This window comes from Mauremys reevesii, linkage group 15 (assembly GCF_016161935.1).
Source record: "Mauremys reevesii isolate NIE-2019 linkage group 15, ASM1616193v1, whole genome shotgun sequence".
Classification (NCBI taxonomy): domain Eukaryota; kingdom Metazoa; phylum Chordata; order Testudines; family Geoemydidae; genus Mauremys; species Mauremys reevesii.
The window spans coordinates 28,952,100-28,971,882 of NC_052637.1; the positions used below are offsets into that span (position 1 = coordinate 28,952,100).

General features: G+C 48.2%; 1 protein-coding gene, 1 long non-coding RNA gene and 2 other non-coding genes across 5 annotated transcripts in view; 1 reads left to right on the forward strand and 3 right to left on the reverse strand.

Moving 5' to 3' along the window:
* The window catches only part of ST6GALNAC2 (ST6 N-acetylgalactosaminide alpha-2,6-sialyltransferase 2), a 27,923-nt gene extending 16,502 nt beyond the window's left edge, over positions 1-11,421 (forward strand). The window contains exons 3-10 of the mRNA XM_039501282.1: positions 805-862; positions 2,539-2,713; positions 4,598-4,763; positions 5,758-5,896; positions 6,332-6,435; positions 7,069-7,152; positions 7,573-7,672; positions 8,106-11,421. Coding sequence (XP_039357216.1) covers positions 805-862; positions 2,539-2,713; positions 4,598-4,763; positions 5,758-5,896; positions 6,332-6,435; positions 7,069-7,152; positions 7,573-7,672; positions 8,106-8,273 — 994 coding nt within the window. The 3' untranslated portion in view covers positions 8,274-11,421. The remainder of the gene's footprint in view (positions 1-804; positions 863-2,538; positions 2,714-4,597; positions 4,764-5,757; positions 5,897-6,331; positions 6,436-7,068; positions 7,153-7,572; positions 7,673-8,105) is intronic.
* On the reverse strand, positions 10,567-18,865 carry LOC120383311. Of its 2 annotated transcripts, none has more exons than XR_005588405.1 (6): positions 18,762-18,865; positions 18,364-18,421; positions 15,712-15,852; positions 13,949-14,035; positions 11,583-11,696; positions 10,567-10,638 (listed from the first exon to the last, which is right to left on the reverse strand). It is a non-coding gene; the product is annotated as an uncharacterized LOC120383311 (long non-coding RNA). The 2 variants fall into 2 exon arrangements; XR_005588404.1 differs by having other exon boundaries at positions 10,567-10,641.
* LOC120384100 lies at positions 14,134-14,213 on the reverse strand. The gene has a single exon (XR_005588635.1). It is a non-coding gene; the product is annotated as a small nucleolar RNA R38 (small nucleolar RNA).
* Positions 15,948-16,025, reverse strand: LOC120384101. Its single transcript, XR_005588636.1, has one exon. It is a non-coding gene; the product is annotated as a small nucleolar RNA R38 (small nucleolar RNA).
* Positions 18,866-19,783: the final 918 nt, after the last annotated feature.

A 19,783-nucleotide genomic window follows, 5' to 3' on the forward strand; every position in this document is an offset into this window, starting at 1 on the left:
GGAGGCAGAATATATGCTGGTCCCCTTCCCCAAGCTCATCCCAATTGGCTGGGAGGGAGAGAAGCCTTGTCTCACCCACTCTGCAAGGCTCCTAGTCCCAGGCCCTTAAAGAAACAATAACAAGTTTGCCCCCCAGACACTACTTATTCCTGGGACTGCTTCCTCTCTACTAGTGTCTCCCATTTTCCTAGGTCCCTGCATACATCTGCCCGGTGCCCAAAAGCTTAAAGGGCCATGCCTTGGGACAGAGGTGGACTGCCCCCTCAGGCCTACTACCCTTAAGGGGACAGACTGACCCCATAAGAGTGCCTTAACCTAGTGCTTAATTTGTGCCTGGGCTTGCCACACCAGTTATGAAAATAAAAGAAAAAATTGCTGAGCCCCAGCACCTCTTTCATTACAAATTAAGCACTGCCTTAACTGCAGGACCAATCTTCTTCCTTATTGACTGCAAATGGAGTCACGAGGGCTCAGCACCTCTGAATCGCTGGGCATCTCAAACTGGGCTCTCAAAACCCAAGGCGCTCAACATGAGTGCACAGATTTGAACGCTTAGAGCAAAGTGACTAGCTCAAGGTCACACACTGACCCAGTATCGGAATTGGGACTAAACCCCGGGTCTCCTGACTCCCAGCCCCCCAGGCACTAATCATTAGCCCATCAGGAATCCCACTAAGAGGGATAGGAAGAGCTACAGCAGAAGCTGTTAGATCATCTTATGATTTCCCAGCACATGAAAGAGAAATGCACACAAGTGAAACTCAGCGCAAAGAATATTTAGCTCTTTTTTTTTTTCCTCCCCAGAGGGAAGCCATCTAAATATTCTTCTGAGCCTGGCAAGGCTAAACCCACCAAGGAACAGGTAATGAGCATATGCTTAGCGCTGTCATTCTCATCACTTTGTCCTTGTTTTTCCAAAGTTTTTAGTCAGTTTGGGCTCTGGGAAAAGAACCTGCTGAGGAAGGGGAAATGTTCTCTGAAAATAAGGTCTGTTTATTTGAAAGGTGTTTGACACCCCCCCCCCCATGGCACTTCTCCTAAGAGACTGAGTGATCCTAGATTTGCAGGAATGATAGGCAATTCTGTAAAGGTTGGAGGTTTGGTTCAGAGAAGCAGACAGAGTTTCAGCCACTCATTAGCTCTCCCCGGACCTCCTGGGCCTGTCAAACTGGATTGAGACTCTCAAGGGACAGACATTTGCTTTTGGATGCCAGTGACTTTTCTCCTGGCATGTTTGTGCCTGAGCACCCAGTTCTGGGTGGAACCCAAGGAGCGAGAACATGAAAGATACTAATGGAAAAGCAAACCAAACTCTTCCGAACCTCAGAAGAGCTGAACTATTGTTGTGAAGGTGGGGGGAACCTCTTCTTTAATCCAAAGAGCTATACCAGTGATAGCCTGTGTGGTGGCACTGGACTAGTGCGGGAGTTGAATGTGAACTGTATTATGTTTTGCCCAGGATGTGACTGGCAAGGGGCTGGCCTTCTCTGCACCTTCCCAGTGAAAATAAATAAGCAAGAAGTCATAGCTGGTGGGTGGTAGAGGAGGAGCGTTAAGCAGCATGTGTGGGAGTGCTAAGCCCAGGTCTGTACTGTCCACACCAGCCAAACTATGGTAGAACAGTGAGGGAACATCAATGTTCTACCAAGGCAGGAACTTGCTTCTGTGCCATTTGAAGTCAGTGGGAGTCGGATCCGGTCCACAGTGCCTAGTTCTGCAGCTCTTGCTCGCCATCGGGCCCACTGTCCAACCCGTCTCCACGGGCTTGCCAAGCTGTGGCAGAACCCCATTTAGAACTCCGCTTTTGTATGGCTTTCACACTGGCTTGCCTGGCCAGTGTAGATGGGGTCTGTCTAGTGCTCAGCTCCCCCACCTATATTCATGCTTTCCATGGACATGCTTAGTCTGGCTGTGACTTCAAGCTTTAAGACCAGCCAAGGAAAGTACATTTGAGCTGTGATGAGGATCATTAATAAGGTATTGGAAGCCCCTTAACACAGAATAAGTCTGTAGAGGAGACAATACTGCGACTGTTTATTGAGCACTCTTCATCTCTAAGTGATTTGTGAGCTTTGATTAACTGATTCTACCAACACCCCTTGTGAATTGGGTATCACCATGCTCCTTTTTCAGATGGGGAAACTGAGGCAGAGAGCGGGGAAGTGGCTTGCCGGTGGTCACACAGCAGGTCAACGGCAGAGCCATGGACAGGATCTAGGGGTTCCCAGTTCACAGTCCTGTGCTCAGACCAATATGTATAGAAGCTCCTTGAGGCAGGGTCCAGCCTTTTGTTCTGTGTTTGTACAGCACCTAGCGCAATGGGATCCTCCTGGTCCATGATTAGGGCTCGTACAGGCTCCCGCAATCCAAAAAAAAATAGTAATAATAATGAATGATTCCAGCTGCTGCTGGGGTTAGCAGAAGTCCATAGGTGGGTGAATCCCTTTCACGCCTCCCTGGCATCTGGTAAGGAAGGGAGGTGTTAAGGAGAAGTGTGGGATGATTGCAAGACCGAAATGTGGTTCCTTCTTCTTTCAGGCCAGCTCGTGTCCCCAGTCACTGATGTCAATAGTGAAGGCGGACCCCAGGTTCGGGAAGCTCTTTAGATTCCATGTCCCAGTGCTGATGTGGGCACGACACTTCACCAAGGAGACGCGGGACAGGCTGAAGGAGCGCAGCGTCCCGTATGGCTGGCAGGGCTTGTCCGACACAGGTAATGGGAGTGATGGTGCACTCCAGACCCCTTTGTGACATGCCAGAAGCCCCATTCCTGGCCCCAGGAATAGTCTACCCAATAGCCATCTAATGGGGACAACATTTCCTTGCGGCCCACCGAGGCTGGGACTGGTACCTCCATTGTGTTGGGTGCATTATAAATACAGTAGGTTGGATAAAAGAACAAAAGGAAAGTGACGTAGAGATGGAAGATTTTGGATCCCATCACCAATTCTCTTAGCCGTCCGGGCCCTGCTTTCCATTTATAATTCCTAACTCTGATATAGCACTTTTCATTGGTAGATCTCAAAGCCCTTCAGATAAGAGGTCTGTATCATTATCCCCATATACCAGTAGGGAAACTGAGGCATGGAGTGGTGAAGTGACTTACCTAAGGGGATCCAGCAGCTCCGTGGCAGAGCTGGGAATAGAACAAAGGTCTCAGCCTAGGGCTTGAACCACTAGGCCACACTGCCTGTCTCACACAGGGGTTTGAGCTGTAAGAGGAATAGGTTCCCAGGGTTCAGCTCTAGCTGTGTCAGCCTAACCCTACATCCCAGCGTTGCCCCTCCAAGCTTCCTAGCAGACGCCCATATCACAGAAGCCTCCAAACTAATGAGCTGTGACTGGCAGAGAGGCCAAGGAGTGAACGGGCCATGGAGCATGAGCTCCCTGCTCACCTCGAGGAGTGGCCCTTGCTGAGGAGACACATGGGCAGGACAGTGACAGGGAAGCTGCCCGTGCTGCAGCTCTTGGGAGGACTGCTCCTCCAGCACTGAGACAGGCACCTTCCACCAGCACTCGCTTCCTGTTTTGTGTGGGGCGGCTATGTAGGATGGGAGAAGGGGGTGGGGCAGCTGGGGTAGGTGAGTGGGATGGGAGGGGGGGAGAAGGGCAGCTGGGGTGGGGAGCGGGATGTGGGTGGGATTGGGGGAGCGGGATGGGGGGAGGGGAGCAGAGTTGGGGGAGCAGGATAGGAGTGAGGCGGGGCAGCAGATTTACAAACCAAGTGATTACACTAAGATTTCCCCTGCTCCCAGCTTCTCTGTAGAGCAGCCATCTCATCCTGTGCCTGAGGGGAGGCGGAGGAGGGTGGGCAAACCGCCTCTGAGGGTCAAGGGTGATCTCTGACAAGAGGCTCACGCCAGGTTGGAAATGCTGGCGGTTGCTCTACAAACTTCTTTGCCATAGACAGAGAGATTAGCTGGAGGGACACGTATGGGCATGGCTGGGTAGAGATCATCCTACAGCTCAGGCCTTGATTAAAACGCCTGCTGTGTAACCAGGGAATTAAATACCTTTTAACTAAAGCCCTTCCTCCCCGGGGAGTCAGAGCCCGCGGGGTGGGAGGGGACGGTCTGGAAATGCTGCAATCAACATCTTGTGACATTTTCCTGAATAAAAGGTCCCAGTGTCTGCGCAACTATTAACTCAAACCGCAAGGCTCTCAAACAACCCGCTCCATTGTGGCTGGCGACTGGCTGCTGGGAATTGTTTCCCTTCCTACCCGACACCCACCAGCAACATGACTCCCTAATGGTGAGGTGACGACAGAGGCATTTGGGGGCTGCGTGGGCAGCACCAGCTGCAGAGAGTCATGCCTGAAAGGGCCAGGGCAGGGTTGCTTCTGTCTCAGCACACCTAGTAGGGCGAGGAGAGCAGAGAGCTCCATAGGCCCCTACCACAAAGAGCCGTTCCTTTCTGACTCAGATGGTAGCCTTTACACTGCCCCCGAGCCAGCCAGACACACCCGGGGAGGGGCGGGGAGCCGGCGGAAGTCAAGGTTGCTGGGCCCAGTTTAGATGTTGTTGTAGCTACCTGCGCCTCTGCTCATGCAGTACGTGGCAGGTGCTGACTAGCCTCTTCTTGCCTTGATCTGCAGCCATTGCTTCCACCTTGCATCTGCTCAATGACTCTGCCAACAGCTGGCTGTTCGACAAAACCAGGTTCCCTGAAGGCTGCGTCCGCTGCGCCGTGGTTGGGAACGGAGGGATTCTCAATGGATCCCGGCAAGGCAAGGAGATAGATGCCCATGACTTTGTTTTCAGGTATGGAGAGCTTGGCAGCCCATGTAGTCTGAGGGGACCAGGGGCACTTACCCATGACAGGGACTGGGTCAGCGGGGTCGTTGTGCTCCTTAACTAGCAGAGGATCCTGCTTAAAGATCTTGTGTATTAATAGTGGTCGGGGTCTAATGTGTTCCCAGGGCATTCTCAGTAGGACAGCTCCGGCTGTACATTTCATGCCCTCTTGCAGCCATGGCTATTACTGCTGCCCATTGTGGGCAGTGCTGCTTGATAGCTTGTCATGTGGCCCAGATGCTCCAGCAGAAGAGGCAGGATTACACAACATTAACAGAGACCATATGGTAAATCCCTATCCCACCGTTCCCCTTTCAGGCTGGTTTGGCCTTTCCTGGATGCCCCAGTGTAAGGCACGTTCCAGTCACCTTGTACCAGCACAGCCTCATCCTGTGGGATTACCTGCCCCCAGGGTAGGAGTTGTGCAATTAGGAGGAAGGTGTAACCGCTGTCAGTGCTTCCAAGACTGCGCCTGCACTTCGGCCAAAGGGAAGGCATCTGTGCAGTGCTCTGCACACCAGTGAGGGAGAGGAAATGTAGGCCAAGGACGCTAGACCAAATCCCTGGTGCTGTAGAGGGGCTGAGAGATATGTACTGTCCAAGTGAGAGAGACCTCACTTGGTAGCATCCCATCTGAGTGACGCTCCCGTCCCTCCTCATACAATAAGTGCAAGGTACCCAGCATGGCTACCTCAGAAGGATGAGGGATGAGTCACCCCTGCTGGGAACTGAACCAGGACTCTAGGCAGCAAAAAAGGTAGAGCCGGCCCTGCGCGTGGCCCTCTGTGCCATCCCCATGTAATAAGGTGTGTGGGACTTTAGGTAACAACTCTACAGCCATAGACTGGCACACAATCCCAATTAGCAGCAGCATTGATAGGGGGAGAATTGTGCTTAGTGCTCTGTGGTGAAAGACTGGTCCTTAATCAGAGCCTTGGTCTTCTCCCTTCTCCACCCACAGGCTAAATGGGGCTGTGATCAAAGGCTTTGAAGACGACGTCGGTACCAAGACATCGTTCTATGGTTTCACGGTGAACACAATGAAGAATTCCCTGATTGCCTACGGAGAGTACGGCTTCACCCAGATACCCCAGTCTAAGGTAAGCCATCCGGCCTGGGGGTTGTGCAAATATTTGGTTGGACCTGGAGAGTCATCCAGGCCGTGGCAACACCCAGTGCGGGTTGGAGCTTTGCTGACTATCTTGGCCTTGCTGGCCATTGACTCACACCACCTTGGAACCTGCGTAAAGGGCAGGAGGCCCTGAGACCATCAATCCGTGACTCTTCCTGTGAGGTCACCCTGGTTCCTTTCAGCTCCACCAGAAACCTCCTTCATGTTTGAGAAGCGTTGGGTGTCCATGGCTCCCCATGCTCAATCTTACTGCCAAAGAGCATGTGTACGTTTAGTTGCCCTTTGTTAGTGAATGAGGCTCTTACATCTAAGTGGGGCTAAGGGTGTGGCAGGATGTCGTGCTGTAGCGCCTGCTACACCAAAGCATTATGTATTTTGTCATCCCCCCCACCCCCTGCTGCAGGACCTGCGGTATATTTTCATCCCCTCGGACATACGCGATTACGTCATGCTGAAGTCAGCCATACTGGGCAGCCGTGTCCAAGAGGGTTATGACAAAGGTGATGAGTAAGTAACGCTTCCGACTTTTCTGCCCACCCTGAGCTGTCTCGGGCATAATGCTACTGGGCAATGGATGTTCTCCAACTGCAGGGTGGATACAGCATAGACAGTGTTAGTGCATACTGCCTTCTGCAAAGGTGTCTCCGCCCTCTCTAAGGTACTTATGTGGCCTACAGTCTACGTGTATTCATCCTCACAACACCTCTTTGAGAGAAGGGCCATTACACAGATTGAAGTACAGAGACTTAAGTGACTGGACTATGGTCTCCCAGGAAGGCTGCCCCCTTCCATTAATGACAATAATTTTTCATAAGCACCCTTCATTTGTAAGCAAAGTTAGAGGGGAGCAGGATCAAAACAAGGCTTACATTGTACAGCTGGCTGCAACTTTAACTCCATAATAAAAAATGAAAGCCCTTCAGTGTCTCTCTGAGTTTCTGCCTCAGAGGAAGTGTTAACTCTGTGCTCCAGGAGTTGTATTTTTATTCCATTGTTTAATATTTTCTCTCAGTCTGATACCTCTGCTGCTGACAACTGGCACCACTGGTCCGTCTAAAAATTCAGATTCTTTTCAGGTCGTAATATAAACAGAGCTGTCTAAATACTGACTTGAAATGAAACTATTCCTTTTGATCACAGCCCACGGACGTATTTTGGACCAGAGGCATCTGCAAAAAAGTTCAAGCTGCTGCACTCAGATTTCATACATTATCTAACAGTGAGGTAAGGAAAATGAGGCACTGCCTCTGGGGAAAACACTGTCTCAAAACACTCCAGCTCATTCAGCAAATAGCTCTGGAACTGCCCCAGTTCTGTTCACTGCAGCCTGCCCCGCAATCAAACCCCTCCATCTCAATCCCACCTGCTCACTGCAGTCTTCCCCCCTCACTGAAATGTAGTCCAGTCCCACTCAGTGCATTACATCCCAGCCACTGGAGTCCAACCCACTGTGATCCATCTTGGATTTACACCCAGATGCTCCCATTCATTGCAAGCCAATCCAGTTTCTTGCAGGCCACCGTGCTGGTGAGCGAGCGTATTCTCTCAGGGCCATCACGCCCCTTTGGGAGATGCGCATCGAACATTCAGGCTTATTACTTTTCAAATCCCCTTTCAGCTGTTATAATCCCTCTTTGTTTACAGATTTCTGAGATCTGAAATAATAAATACTCAATATGGGTATCTCTACATGCCCAGTACCGGTGCCCTCATGCTACTGACAGCTCTACATACCTGTGACCAGGTAAGAGCCTTCAGGGCTACCTTTCTTCAGTGCCTAGTAATCTGCTGGCCAACATGATTAAAGGCTGATGGAATTAGTGTGGGGTGGAGTTAAAGCATGTCCCTGGCTTGGTTCTTAACGATCCTGTTATAGGACCCAGAGATATTTGGGTAGAGCTCACATGAGCCCCAACCTGGTATGAATCATTTCACTGATGATGCCTGCTCCAGTGTGCCACATGGATTCCAGGACGTACCATTTAGGATACAGCACTGAGGATGTACCAGGTACATGGGGCGGCACCAGTGGGGCACTGTGCCCCACACGGCTAATCCAGCAATGTCTGACTGACCGGGTAACACCTTATCCGAAGCCTGGGGTCTGGTCTGCCTAGGACAGGCTGGGCACCAATCCCACCTCCTGTCTGTTCTGTTACCCTTTCCCCTGTCTGCAGGTCAGTGCCTATGGATTTATCACGGACAATTACCGAAAGTTTTCAGACCACTACTACGAGCGGAAGAAGAAGCCTCTTGTGTTCTATGCCAACCATGACATGCTGCTGGAGGCGGAGCTGTGGAAGAGCCTGCACAGGGCAGGCATCATGAAGCTGTATCAGCGGTGAGGCTGGGTGGCATGTCCCTTGGACTCCTGCTGTAACAAGTCATCCTTCTCCTCTTCCCCAAGGGCTCCCTTCTCCCTGGCAAGGGCCATCCAGAATTCATGGGCAACAGTGGCAAACTGAGAGCTCACCCAAAGCCAGCCTTACAAGCTGGAGCAGATGGAGATTGCATGAATTGCAAGGCTGCCTTCTGCGAGCCAGGGGTGCTGCCTGGAGGATTCTGCTCAGATGTTGCTGAGATGGCAAAGCAAGTGTGGAGAGGTCTGCCTCCAGGGAGCCTGCTGATTGGCTCAAGACAACAGACCCTGCCTTTGTCCCAGAAATGCCCTGGTTCCTCCCATCAAATACTGACACCTGCAGGGAGCAACTTCTGACACTGGGAAATGAAAAGGGAATTTCAGAAGCAATAAGCCCGAATGTTTGATGCGCATCTCCCAAAGGGGCACGATGGCCCTGAGAGAAGATGCTTGCTCACCAGCACGTTCCAGTTTCCCATCGCCTTCCTTTGAGTATTACATGCTGAGCACAGAGCTTGGATGTGGAAAATACCCAGCCTGCCGTTCCCACCTTTCCATCACACACAAGGGTCTGCCATAACCCTGAAGAGCCTAATTTGTTGTGTTCAAAATCCTTCATGGTGGGACACATCACAGCCACTATCCTATAGCTGAGGAGACCTGGATGGAGCTTGTGGACATTGCTCCTCAATAGACTGGGTGGGTAGGTGAAGAGCATTGTGGCTGGGCAGCCTTAACTGCATGAAGGCCCCCAGAGCCACATGCACATACACTCCATTTTCCAGACAGATCTCCCATCACTAGCAGCATACAGCAGAGGCTGACTGCACTCTCCAACCTGTGCTTCAGCCACACTCCTGGGGCTTTCACTCCACAATGTGATGTCAACAGGTGTCTTATTGACAGATGAGGGTGGGGTTGTCACAGCTTAATTAGCCCCTCCCTGCAGTAAATTGGGGCAGGTGGACCTGATCAAATGGGAGGAGTTGGGTGGGACCCCATGCATTATTTTGCATTGCAAACCTAGGGGGCCTGTGTATATTCAGAGGAAGGCCTCCAGCCCTTGTGCAGATTTATGGAACCCACTCCTCCATTACTTAAAACTAAATCCCCATCAAGCTAAATAAAAAACCCACCTAGCCAGCAGTAAGGAGGGAATATTCTTTAACCCTGAAGCTACATTTTGTAAGTTAATTACATGTAACTAGGAAGAGTAGAACAACAGGTTGGTTTTGTTCTACAGGGAGGTTGCAATGACTAGTGATGGATGGATGCTAAAGCACAATGGAGGAGTGCAATTTGAAACACTTTCCCACTTTGTATAATTGCATAAATGTTGAATGATCTTTTATGTTTTCTTTTGTTGTTTTGGCTTGTGGTGGGGAATGGGGGTAGACTATGACTGGCAGAGGCTAGCACTGAAAGCAGAGCAACAATACAATGTATGGCTGGCCATCAGAGGATCGCAGGGGGTTTGAGGGGTTTGACTGGGGGGTGGGTTGGTACTGCTGCAGTGAATTTCTACACAGGAGGGGAGGGTGAACAGTTCTGAACTCCATGAGCAACAAGTGCTGGCACAGGCTGATGAAAGTGATCCTAACGCGTACACAGCCTGGGGCTCCAGCACCCTCTTGCTTTGCTCTGAGCCCAAGAATTAACATTTTAAAAAATAGTTTATTTGGCCCAGTCATCCTTGTAGAACAGCACTCAGCGCTGCAGCCTAAAAGGGGAACAGCTAGGGTACAAGACTAGGTGTCAAGATACCCAGAAACTCAACCTAGCTATGCCACTGTGTCTGATCTCAGTATTGTAAGATACAGAAAATAGTGTTCTGACTGACTCATTCCATACCTGTAAAGCACATACATGTTATCTGCATTTAACAGATGGGGGAACTGAGACAGACATGAACTGTCCAAGTCCACATCAGAGCCTAACATGGATGATCTAGAACTTTTAGCTCAGTTAGGGAACAGTTTTACTACACCCTACTGGTGCAAGCAGGTCTCTTGCTTCTGTAGGGGTTGGTTAGTCATGGAAGGCTATAACCACATCTGGAAAAAAGCCCCAGCGTGGAGGGTCTTACATTCTCAAAACCCTGTAAAGTGCGGCATGTTACTAGCTTTTTCTATAGCCTAGTGATGTAGCCTCTTTTAGTAATGAGGGACTTGCCCTTCACCTTGCAGTCACATAGTATGGAGTCTGACATATCATAGGTGAAAGGGCTGGTTGAACTCACTTAAAACTTTGGGTTTAGAACATCACTAAAACTCAGACACTTGACATTTTTGATGATTTATTTCTGAAAGATAAAACCTCCTTGGTCAACAGCTCTTCTTCTCCAGCCAGCCCTGCTGGGGGAAAACACAAAACAGGAGCTAGTCAGTAAAGAAAGATATTAACAAGCCCCTTTCTTCTGTGCTGTCAAATGTATTGCAAAAAATCAGAGTAGGGAAGGTGGCCAAGCGCCAAGGACACAAAGGAGCCATCCATCTTATTTTACCAGGAATACAAAGATCATTTGAGGAGGTTGGCAAGACTTAACTGAAATGATGGACAGATCAGTTCTTGCTCTATTACTGACTGGCATGATAAAGACCTGCACTTTATCAGACGCAAGGTTGGTCCCGTCATTGTCACAGCTAGTCTCACTGGAGCCATGTTCCTAGCACGCCAAGCAATCCCTTTTCACCACTTGAGTCTAAGACCCATTCTCGTCTTGACAGACACCACGGAGCTGTGTCAAACTCAACAGCGAAGAGGAAACCCTGCAGTTACCCACAGGTGACTTCACCAGCACATATCAGGCACCACCAAATGAGAACTACTGATAAACAAGGACTATATAGAGACAGACAGACCTTGCTTCAGATCATTCTCCCTCTTTTGCAGCAGCATCCTGAAGTTAGAGACTTATCAAAGTCAACTGACATGCAAAGTCTGCAAAAAACAACTGCTATCTAGATATGGCAAATAGAGGTGTTTGAAACAGTTCCTGAATTTCCACAAGTATTGAACACTGTTTACTTTTATTTTCTATTTCTAGTCTCTTTCTCTCTCATTTTACTTGCAACCTGGGAGCAGACAGCTCCAGTTTTTCCTACCCAATAAATTATGCCTTCTAATTAAACAAATCCTGACTTTGCGCCAAAGTGTGACATGAAAAATCCACATGACAGAACAGAAAGTTTTGTACAGGAATTCACTGCAAATCTACTGCATACCAAACACCAAACACCACTTAAAACAAATCCACCGCTTTTCTACTACATTCCTCCCCATCCCACATACCAACCTTCGAGCCTAAAGGAGTTCTGTTATCTTTGGATCCACTGTCCAATTCATACCAGATCAGGGAACCATGCATGTGTTACAGGGACCTCCAGCAAATGGATCACACCTTCAAATCCTGTTGAAGTTTAAATTACAGTGAGTTGCTAGAAAGAATGCAGTTAATTGTCAGTCTGCAAACTTTTTTTAAATCCAAGAGCTCAGAGTGCTTAAAAAGTAAGTATGAGTTCTCCTCCTTCCTCATTTGTGACATGGGGTACAGACGTTAAGTGACTTGCCCAAGCTCAAGCTGCAGGTCAGGAACAGAGTCAGAAACAGAACGTAAATCTCTGATTGGATGTCCAGTCTCTTGCCGTAGCCTCTAGCGCAGGCCTGCACAACATGCGGCCCACGTGCAAGTGGCAGGTGAGGAGGGGCTGAAGAGGCGGGGGGTGAGGAGGTGAGCCGGGTGGGTGGGGGGCTGAGGAGGCAAGTGGGCGGGCAGTGGCGGGGGGGTGAGTAGGCGAGCGAGGAGTCAGTGGCTGACCTGTTCTACTGATCTGATCTGGCTCCCATCCCCTCTCCAAGGGTTGCAGCTGTCTGGAGGTGCTGCCTTCCATGCCTTCCTCATTCACTCCTCATTCATTCAACAGGGCAATTGATTACAAAGTTGGGGGAAGATCTTATTCTACTTCTAGCAAAAAGACATTTTTCTTTTACCTTAATTATACTACCTTAGGGGCTCACTATAACATGTTACCAAGGTTCAATACCGCTGTTTCGGTGGGGCAGCACTGGGGAAGGAGGGTTTGTTTCCACAGGGCAGGCGGTGCTGGGGGTGGGGGAGTATTTCAGGGGGGCTGGGCGGCGGGGGAGGTTCAGCCCTCAGCTGTTTTCTTTGGAGTAATATGGCCCTCGCCGCTTTACAAGTTGTGCGGGCCTGCTCTAGAGCAAGAAAATCCTCTTGCTCTCAGTGCTATTACTCCTATTGTTTTGATAAAAGAATCAAGGTTATTCAGGGATGGAGAAATAAAGTGGAGCATGACGGAGGACAGTAGGGCTCTTGTGTTCCTTGAGGAGAAAGCAATGACCTCTTGCTATGTCTTTGCATCTTGCACTGATCAGTGCAGCGTACTGAACAGAGCATTATGCAATGCACTTGAAACTCAAACACTATCCCAAATTTGGCTGCTGCCTATCACTTGGGATGGGAAGTAACAATTGTCACAAGTGTAGGGGGGAGGTGGAACACTGCTTTTGCACATAGATCAAGTAGTTAAGGACCAATCCAAATCCTGACTTCCAGGAGCATATTTCTCTGATGTCACATTTTGTTGACACCATAAGAAGAGCCACCACAGAAGTTATTATAGTCGATGTTTTGCCTAAAGTCTCCCCACCTGTTAGAATTAGTTAAATCAGCATTTTGCCAGCAGAACAAGCTGCAAAGCTCATTTGACCAGAAACTGACAGTGTTATTGCAGTGTCAAGGTAACAGACAAAAACCAGATTGTAAGTGAACAGAAGGTTGGTCACTCAAGTTAAGCACAAACATCTCTCAAATTCTCCCACTAGCCAGGGCAACGTGTGTGTCTCTAAAAAACCCCTTTATTATACATGAAATCCACAACCAATTTTGTGTTTGCTAAAGATTTTACAGAATGCACCAAACTGGGCAATGCCTATTTTTAAGGGTTCCATTTATCCATTATGTTGAAAAAGGATGGCTCCTGGACAGTGTCCCAGAGTGCAAGTTCTATAGGATTTCACCAAGAACAAAGCTGATGATTGCTCAGGATAGGATTCAGCACAGACAAATGGGACACTCAAAGGACATCCTATCATTTATCTTGTCTTTCAGATTTTAATCTACAAAGGTCTCCAAAGGTAGAAAAATATACTGCTAGGGGCCAAGTTCAAAAGCCTCAGAATATTTGGTTTTCCCCTCATGGCTGAGTTGTCAGACAGGGATAACATCACATCACTGGCTTATAGACTTCAAGGGACAGAAAAGCAGACTGAAAACCGAGTTAGGATTGAAGAGCTCTGCAGAGTGTGTCAGCCTTGCCCACTGCAGGTATAACCCAGATATGACCACAGAGACTAAGCAACTGGCAGGGAGGAGGAATGTGTGGGAAACTGGACATCAAGTGGACCATCATTTCCTCAGCCCTTTGTCATTCAACACATCAGGCTACAGCCTGCTAAGAGACAGGATTCAATCTGCTCAGGAGGGCAATGGCTGAACACACTAATGATCACCCACTACATTCCTATGCTTCCCTGGCAAGGAATCGGCACTCTGCACACCATCACCCACCCCTGCTGACCAAAAAGCCAGTTGATTTCTCACAAGGCACAGAGGCAAACATTTCTCTAGCAATTCCTTACCTGCTTACTGTCAAAGTTTCCAGCCCCCTGGCTCGAAACAGGCACTTTTTTTAGTACAAGATCATTGGGTGGAAGACACATTGCATCCTGTGAATGCAAGTACAAGCCACATGTTAAAGATTCATCATACCAATCCTTAAAGTAAACTTTCATCCTCCAGTTTCATTAAAGCAGACGTGAAAGTGCTGAGCCTCAGAGAATCAGAATTCCACAAAGGAAGGTTTCTTTTTCAGACAGGGATAACTTAGCATCATCACCAGCTCAGCACTCAGGCTAGAGACCTGCCCAGCATGAGGCCAAAGGACATTCTTTGCAGCTGTTTACTCGTCACCCACTCAAGAGTAGGCATCCACACCCCAAGATTTCTCATTATAAATCCTTGCTTACAGGGACACCAACTTAAAATGTTAACTATAGTTACTAAAATGAAAAAAAAGTCTACCACTTCCCCAACCCCCTCCCAATTTGGGCCCTTTGTACAATCAACATTGGGTGGTTAGAGTCAGTTTCCCTTGCGTGAGAGACAAGGCTGTAAAACCACACAGTGGCAGGGACATGAAGGGGAAGGTCCATTACCTGAAGCTACTTTAAAATTCATTTTTATTGACTGTATTTCAAGCCAACAGCATCCCTCTTGGTTCAACCTTTTCAGTGGTCATGACCGGATGCTAGTTTTGGGGCACCTCCACCAGCCACATACAGAAATACATGCCCTATAAAATGGTGTCCTCCACGTGGTGTGTCGTCACATACAATGTGTGCAAGGTCACGCTGCACAGAGGGCACAATTTTCTAGAGCAGGTCTGCTGTGGAGTGGACACATTTGTGGGCCACCAGTTGGAGCACCCTGTGCTGCGTTAAGAATGTAACATAAAAAACGGCTATACTGGGTCAGACCAAAGGTCCATCTAGTCCAGTATCCTGTCTTTCAATACTGGCCAGTGCCAGGTGCCCCAGAGGGAATGAACAGAGCAGGTAATCATCAAGTGATCCATCCTGTCTCATTTCCAGCTTCTGGCAAACATTATGTGGAAATGTTGTTAACACCTCTTCCTCTCCCCCCGCCCGACTCCCACATACAGGAAGAATCCACCAGCACTTTCTGTAAGACATTTGAGGGCTTATTACATGAAATACACTCGGACATATGGAAAATAAACTATTAACAGCACCTCCAAAAGGATATATTAACTTTTATATTCCCTGTTGAGTCATCACTTGGTGTTTCTGATCTATGACTCCCCTCCAGCCAAAGAAAGCTTAAAAAGGCTTCAGTGTAGGTCCAGATCTAATTATTCTTTCACAGACTAATTATTCTTTCACTAGCTCTATTCCTGTAACAAATCTATTTGTGGGATGAGCTGCATCAAGTGTCTCCATAGCAGAGTGTTACCTAATCCCTCCGTACTCCATTCTACAAATCACCTTTGACTGTCACAGCACCCAGCTGTCCAGCCTAGCACAATGACAGGCTTAAATCCCCATTCATGGAACACTACCTTTCAACTTCTGATCTTTGAAAGCGAAGGGGTTTCCACTCTCAAATGTCTACTGCAACAAAGCAGCAGTCATGACTAGTGGGAGGGAAGAGACTGAATAATTACAATAATCAAGCACTGAGCTTTTATATCTGCACTCATTAGCCCTAGGGATCACAACACAGTCATCCAAAACCACTAAATACAGCAGCCTTGCCTCCATTTCCCAACAATGAAAGGGACCTAGTGTTTTGACAGCACAAGACAGATGTTAACATGCCTCACCACTGTGCAGATGAGCAGACAAACAGACTGATCAAAGGAATTTTCGCCTCCTTCCTTAGAGACTCATGGGTGGTTAGTGGGAGGGATACTCTCATCCGAAAGCCTCATCCTTGATTTCCAAACAGAAAGAGATGCTGCACCCTAGGAATTTAAGAACAGGTCACAGGGTTAGGGCTAGTCAACCTACGATCAGACAAGCTTTCATTTCTGGGTTTTCTTAAATCAACATTGCAGTGCTGAGCTTCAGAATCACAACTCCACAAGTGAAAAGATCTTTTTCAGACAGGGATAACTTTGTATCATCACCTGCTCAGCTTTCAAAACAGTTAAGGCCCATACCAGGCAAAGTCAGTGTGTGCAAAGCCAAAGGTTCTACTCTAACTGTATCTGTTCCTTTGATTACCATGCTCTCCACCCCACGTGACAACACCCGGTGGCATCAGCAGTATGCACCTTCAATATTACTCTCTTTTTTGGACATTTCAGTTAGAGGTTTTGTTGTGCAAAGGCATTGCGAGTTCAGCATGAAGGCTGTTTGTTAGCCAAACTCATCACCCACTCCAAAAACAAATCTTTCTAGTATCAGAGTATTGCTTTTGTAGTAGAATTCACACCAGAACTGCTCAGAGAAGCACTTCACACTGATGGGAAAGTCAGCTTAAAAATCAATCACTTCTTTCTGAAGAAGTGTCACTGCTACCAGAACCCCTTAAGATTAGTTGGAATGAAAAGAGCAAAGGAAAAGTTTATTTACAGTAGAAGCTCAGCGTTAGGAACACCTCTGGAATAGAGGCTGTTCTTAACTCTGAACAAAACATTATGGTCATTCTTTTAAAAGTTTACAACTGAACATTGATTTAACACAACTTTGAAACTTTATCTTTAACACAGTACTGTACTGTATTTTCTCCCCCCTCACCCCAATCTTTGTTACTGCCTGATTGAGTCCTTCTGGTTCCAAATGAGGTGTGTGGTTTACGAACTGAAGTCACTCTGGTGTTCATAACTCTGAGATTCAACTGTACCTTTTAAAAAAAGCGTACTTTGTCCATCATAGACACATGCAGCATATTGTATCGTTAGCTGTACTGTTTACCCAAATAATCAGTTAGGACAATGGTTCAAACCTTACTGAAGTGAATGAAAAGATCCCTATAGACTTTAAAGAACACTTCCAAATCTCTTGGTTTTCTGTTTGTGCAGTTCTCCCACATAGCAGGAGAGAAACACACCATATACAATTACATGTTCATGTTTTGTATAACAGTAATACTTAGCAAGGGCAGTCAGCAGAACCTGACGTAATTTAGCTTTGTTATATTGACTGGATTTCACACTGACTGTTCCCTGTTAAGGGAAACCAAACGAGACCTTAAGAACACCAAAAAGAACAGGAGTACTTGTGGCACCTTAGAGACTAACACATTTATCTGAGCATAAGCTTTTGTGGGCTACAGCCCACTTCATAAGATGCATAGAATGGAACATATAGTAAGAAAAAAAAATATACACACACACTGTCCCTTCCTCCAACAGAAGTTGGTCCAATGAAAGGATATTACTTAACCTTAACAGGAAGTCAAGGTAGGTGTCAAAGTAGTGCATAAAATGCTAAAGTTTGAGCAAGGAAGGGAACAGACTCTCAGTCTGTTCCTTGGGGAAAACAATTCCCTTTAGAAGTGAAAATTCTCAGACATTCCCATGAGCTACCAAGACCAGAAGTGACTTTCAGTTTACAGCCAAAAGGAAGTGACTTGGGCAACAATAGCAGGAGTCAAGCTCTCCCTTCAAAGTAGGCAATAATATACAGGAGTCATTGGAACAGAATATCTGAATAGGAGGTGTCCCTTTGAACCACAAACCTTAACATTCATGAGACAGATACACACCCCAGACACATTTAGCAGAGGCCATTAGCAATGCCCAGTCGGTAAAATCAGGAACCACTATGAGTGCATATACAGTTATGCAGAGAACCCTAGAGTAGTTTAAGGCAGTGTCTCTCAAGTAAGGGCCCAGGGCTCCCCAAGCAGGTTTCAGGGCCACCATGCTTAAGGCTGGTGTTAGACGCCCTAGGGCCCAGAGCAGAAAGCCAAAGCCCCACCACACAAGACTGCAGCCTGGGGCCCTGAGCTGAAGTCAAAGCCTGAGCAACTTATCGTCGCAATGCTCCCTGTGACATGAGGCCCAGGCTGTTTCCCTGCTTGCAGGCCAGACCTGGCTTTTATATGCAGAAAAAAAGTTGCTGTGGCACAGGTGGGCCATGGAGTTTTTATAGCATGTTGGGGTGCCTCAGAAAGAAGAAGGTTGAGAACCCCTGGTTTAAGAGACAACTCAATGGCCCAGCAAGTCACGTGACCTAGTAAGGGTGGGTTTTAAACTTGAATTACACCAAGACGTTGGGTGCCTCAGCCCAGGCTCTTGAATGAAGCTTTCCGGAGGCAGGGAAAGAGGAGCTGCCAGATGACTGTAGAGTAGGGTGACTAGATGTCCCGATTTTATAGGGACAGTCCCAATTTTGGGGTCTTTTTCTTATATAGGCTCCTATTACCCCCCCCCCCCCATCCCGACTTTTCACACTTGCTGTCTGGTCACACTACTGTCGAGCAGCTTTCCCCTGTGCCTGCTCTATCATTTAAGCTGCAGCCTTACCAGGACTCAGCAGGGTGCTGCTGGGCTTCCCTTCCTCCTGCATGCTTCTGGCAGGGACCTGCAACAGGGGAAACCGGGGGGGGTTAATTGGGGCATCTTATCACCAGCCCATTCCCAGCCGCTTCCCCATACCCAGCTGGGCCAGTAGCTTCAGAGGAACAGAGCCAATGGTCAGAGGGGCACCTGGGCCCCATTCGCTCCCCCATGGGGGAGAAGAGAACGAGCTAGAGGCAGCCATGGGCCTTGCGGCCAATGATCCCCCGCACCGGCTGATGGGGAGGGGAGCAGCACTTACACCCCCACAGCGACCCGCTAACCGGGCACCAACACAACTGACACATCGCGGGGCGATGCACAATCGCCACCCGCTCACATATCACGAGCCCGCATCTGCTTACAAGGCGCCGTTACCGAGGATGGCATCGGATCCTACCACAGTCCGAATCCACTCACGACCAGCTCACCTACCACCCTGCCGGCTGCGAGCGGAAGAGACCGCAACAGCCGGAAGTGTCCCGCCCTATCCACGGCAAGTCTCGTTTCACCTCTCGCGAGGCTGAGAGGGGCTTGTGGGAAATGTAGTTTTTTCGTCTGGCCAGCCTGTGCCTTTGAGGCTTCTTTGGAGAGAGGCTGAGTCTTTGGAAGGAGGGAGTGGTGGTGTTTTCATCGTACAGCCCGCTTGGGTCTCCCGGGTGTTTTACACGCTGCTGCTCCATGGGGCAAGCTGCTAACTTTGTTAACAATGAGCTTGCCTGATGGGAAGGCCAAATTCTGCCCAGGGTTGCACCGGCCTGGGCAGTCAGAAGCAATGGGGCCACAAATCAGATAAGAATTTGGTTAATTTCTTTCTCCCACTCCTGTCTTGGTGCTTTCTTCCATGCTAAATCCCCTGCCTAGCAGAGTTCACAAAGCTGCCTCCATATCTCCATTCGAGCTCTTCCTAAAATTATGATTATTGCTCTTTGTAGAGCCACAGCGCCAGAGGGAACAGGCGCCACTGGATTAGGCATTGTACAAACACATAATAATAATAATAATAATTAATAATAATAACAGTTTTTTCTCTTAATTAATTAGCCTCTTAGTGCACCTTTTCATGTTCTCTGTATGTGTATATATATCTCCTTACTATATGTTCCATTCTATGCATCCGATGAAGTGGGCTGTAGCCCATGAAAGCTTATGCTCAAATAAATTTGTTAGTCTCTAAGGTGCCACAAGTACACCTGTTCTTTTTGTGGATACAGACTCACATGGCTGCTACTCTCAAACCTGTAGTAACTTTGTGGTTTTATTATGGGGAGCTCCTTCCGTGGCAGAAAGTACAACGGTGCTTGTTGGAAATTTGACTAATGGGCATTAAAGATTGGCATCATGGTGGAGCACTATACCATATACAAGAAGATAGCTAAGGTGAGAC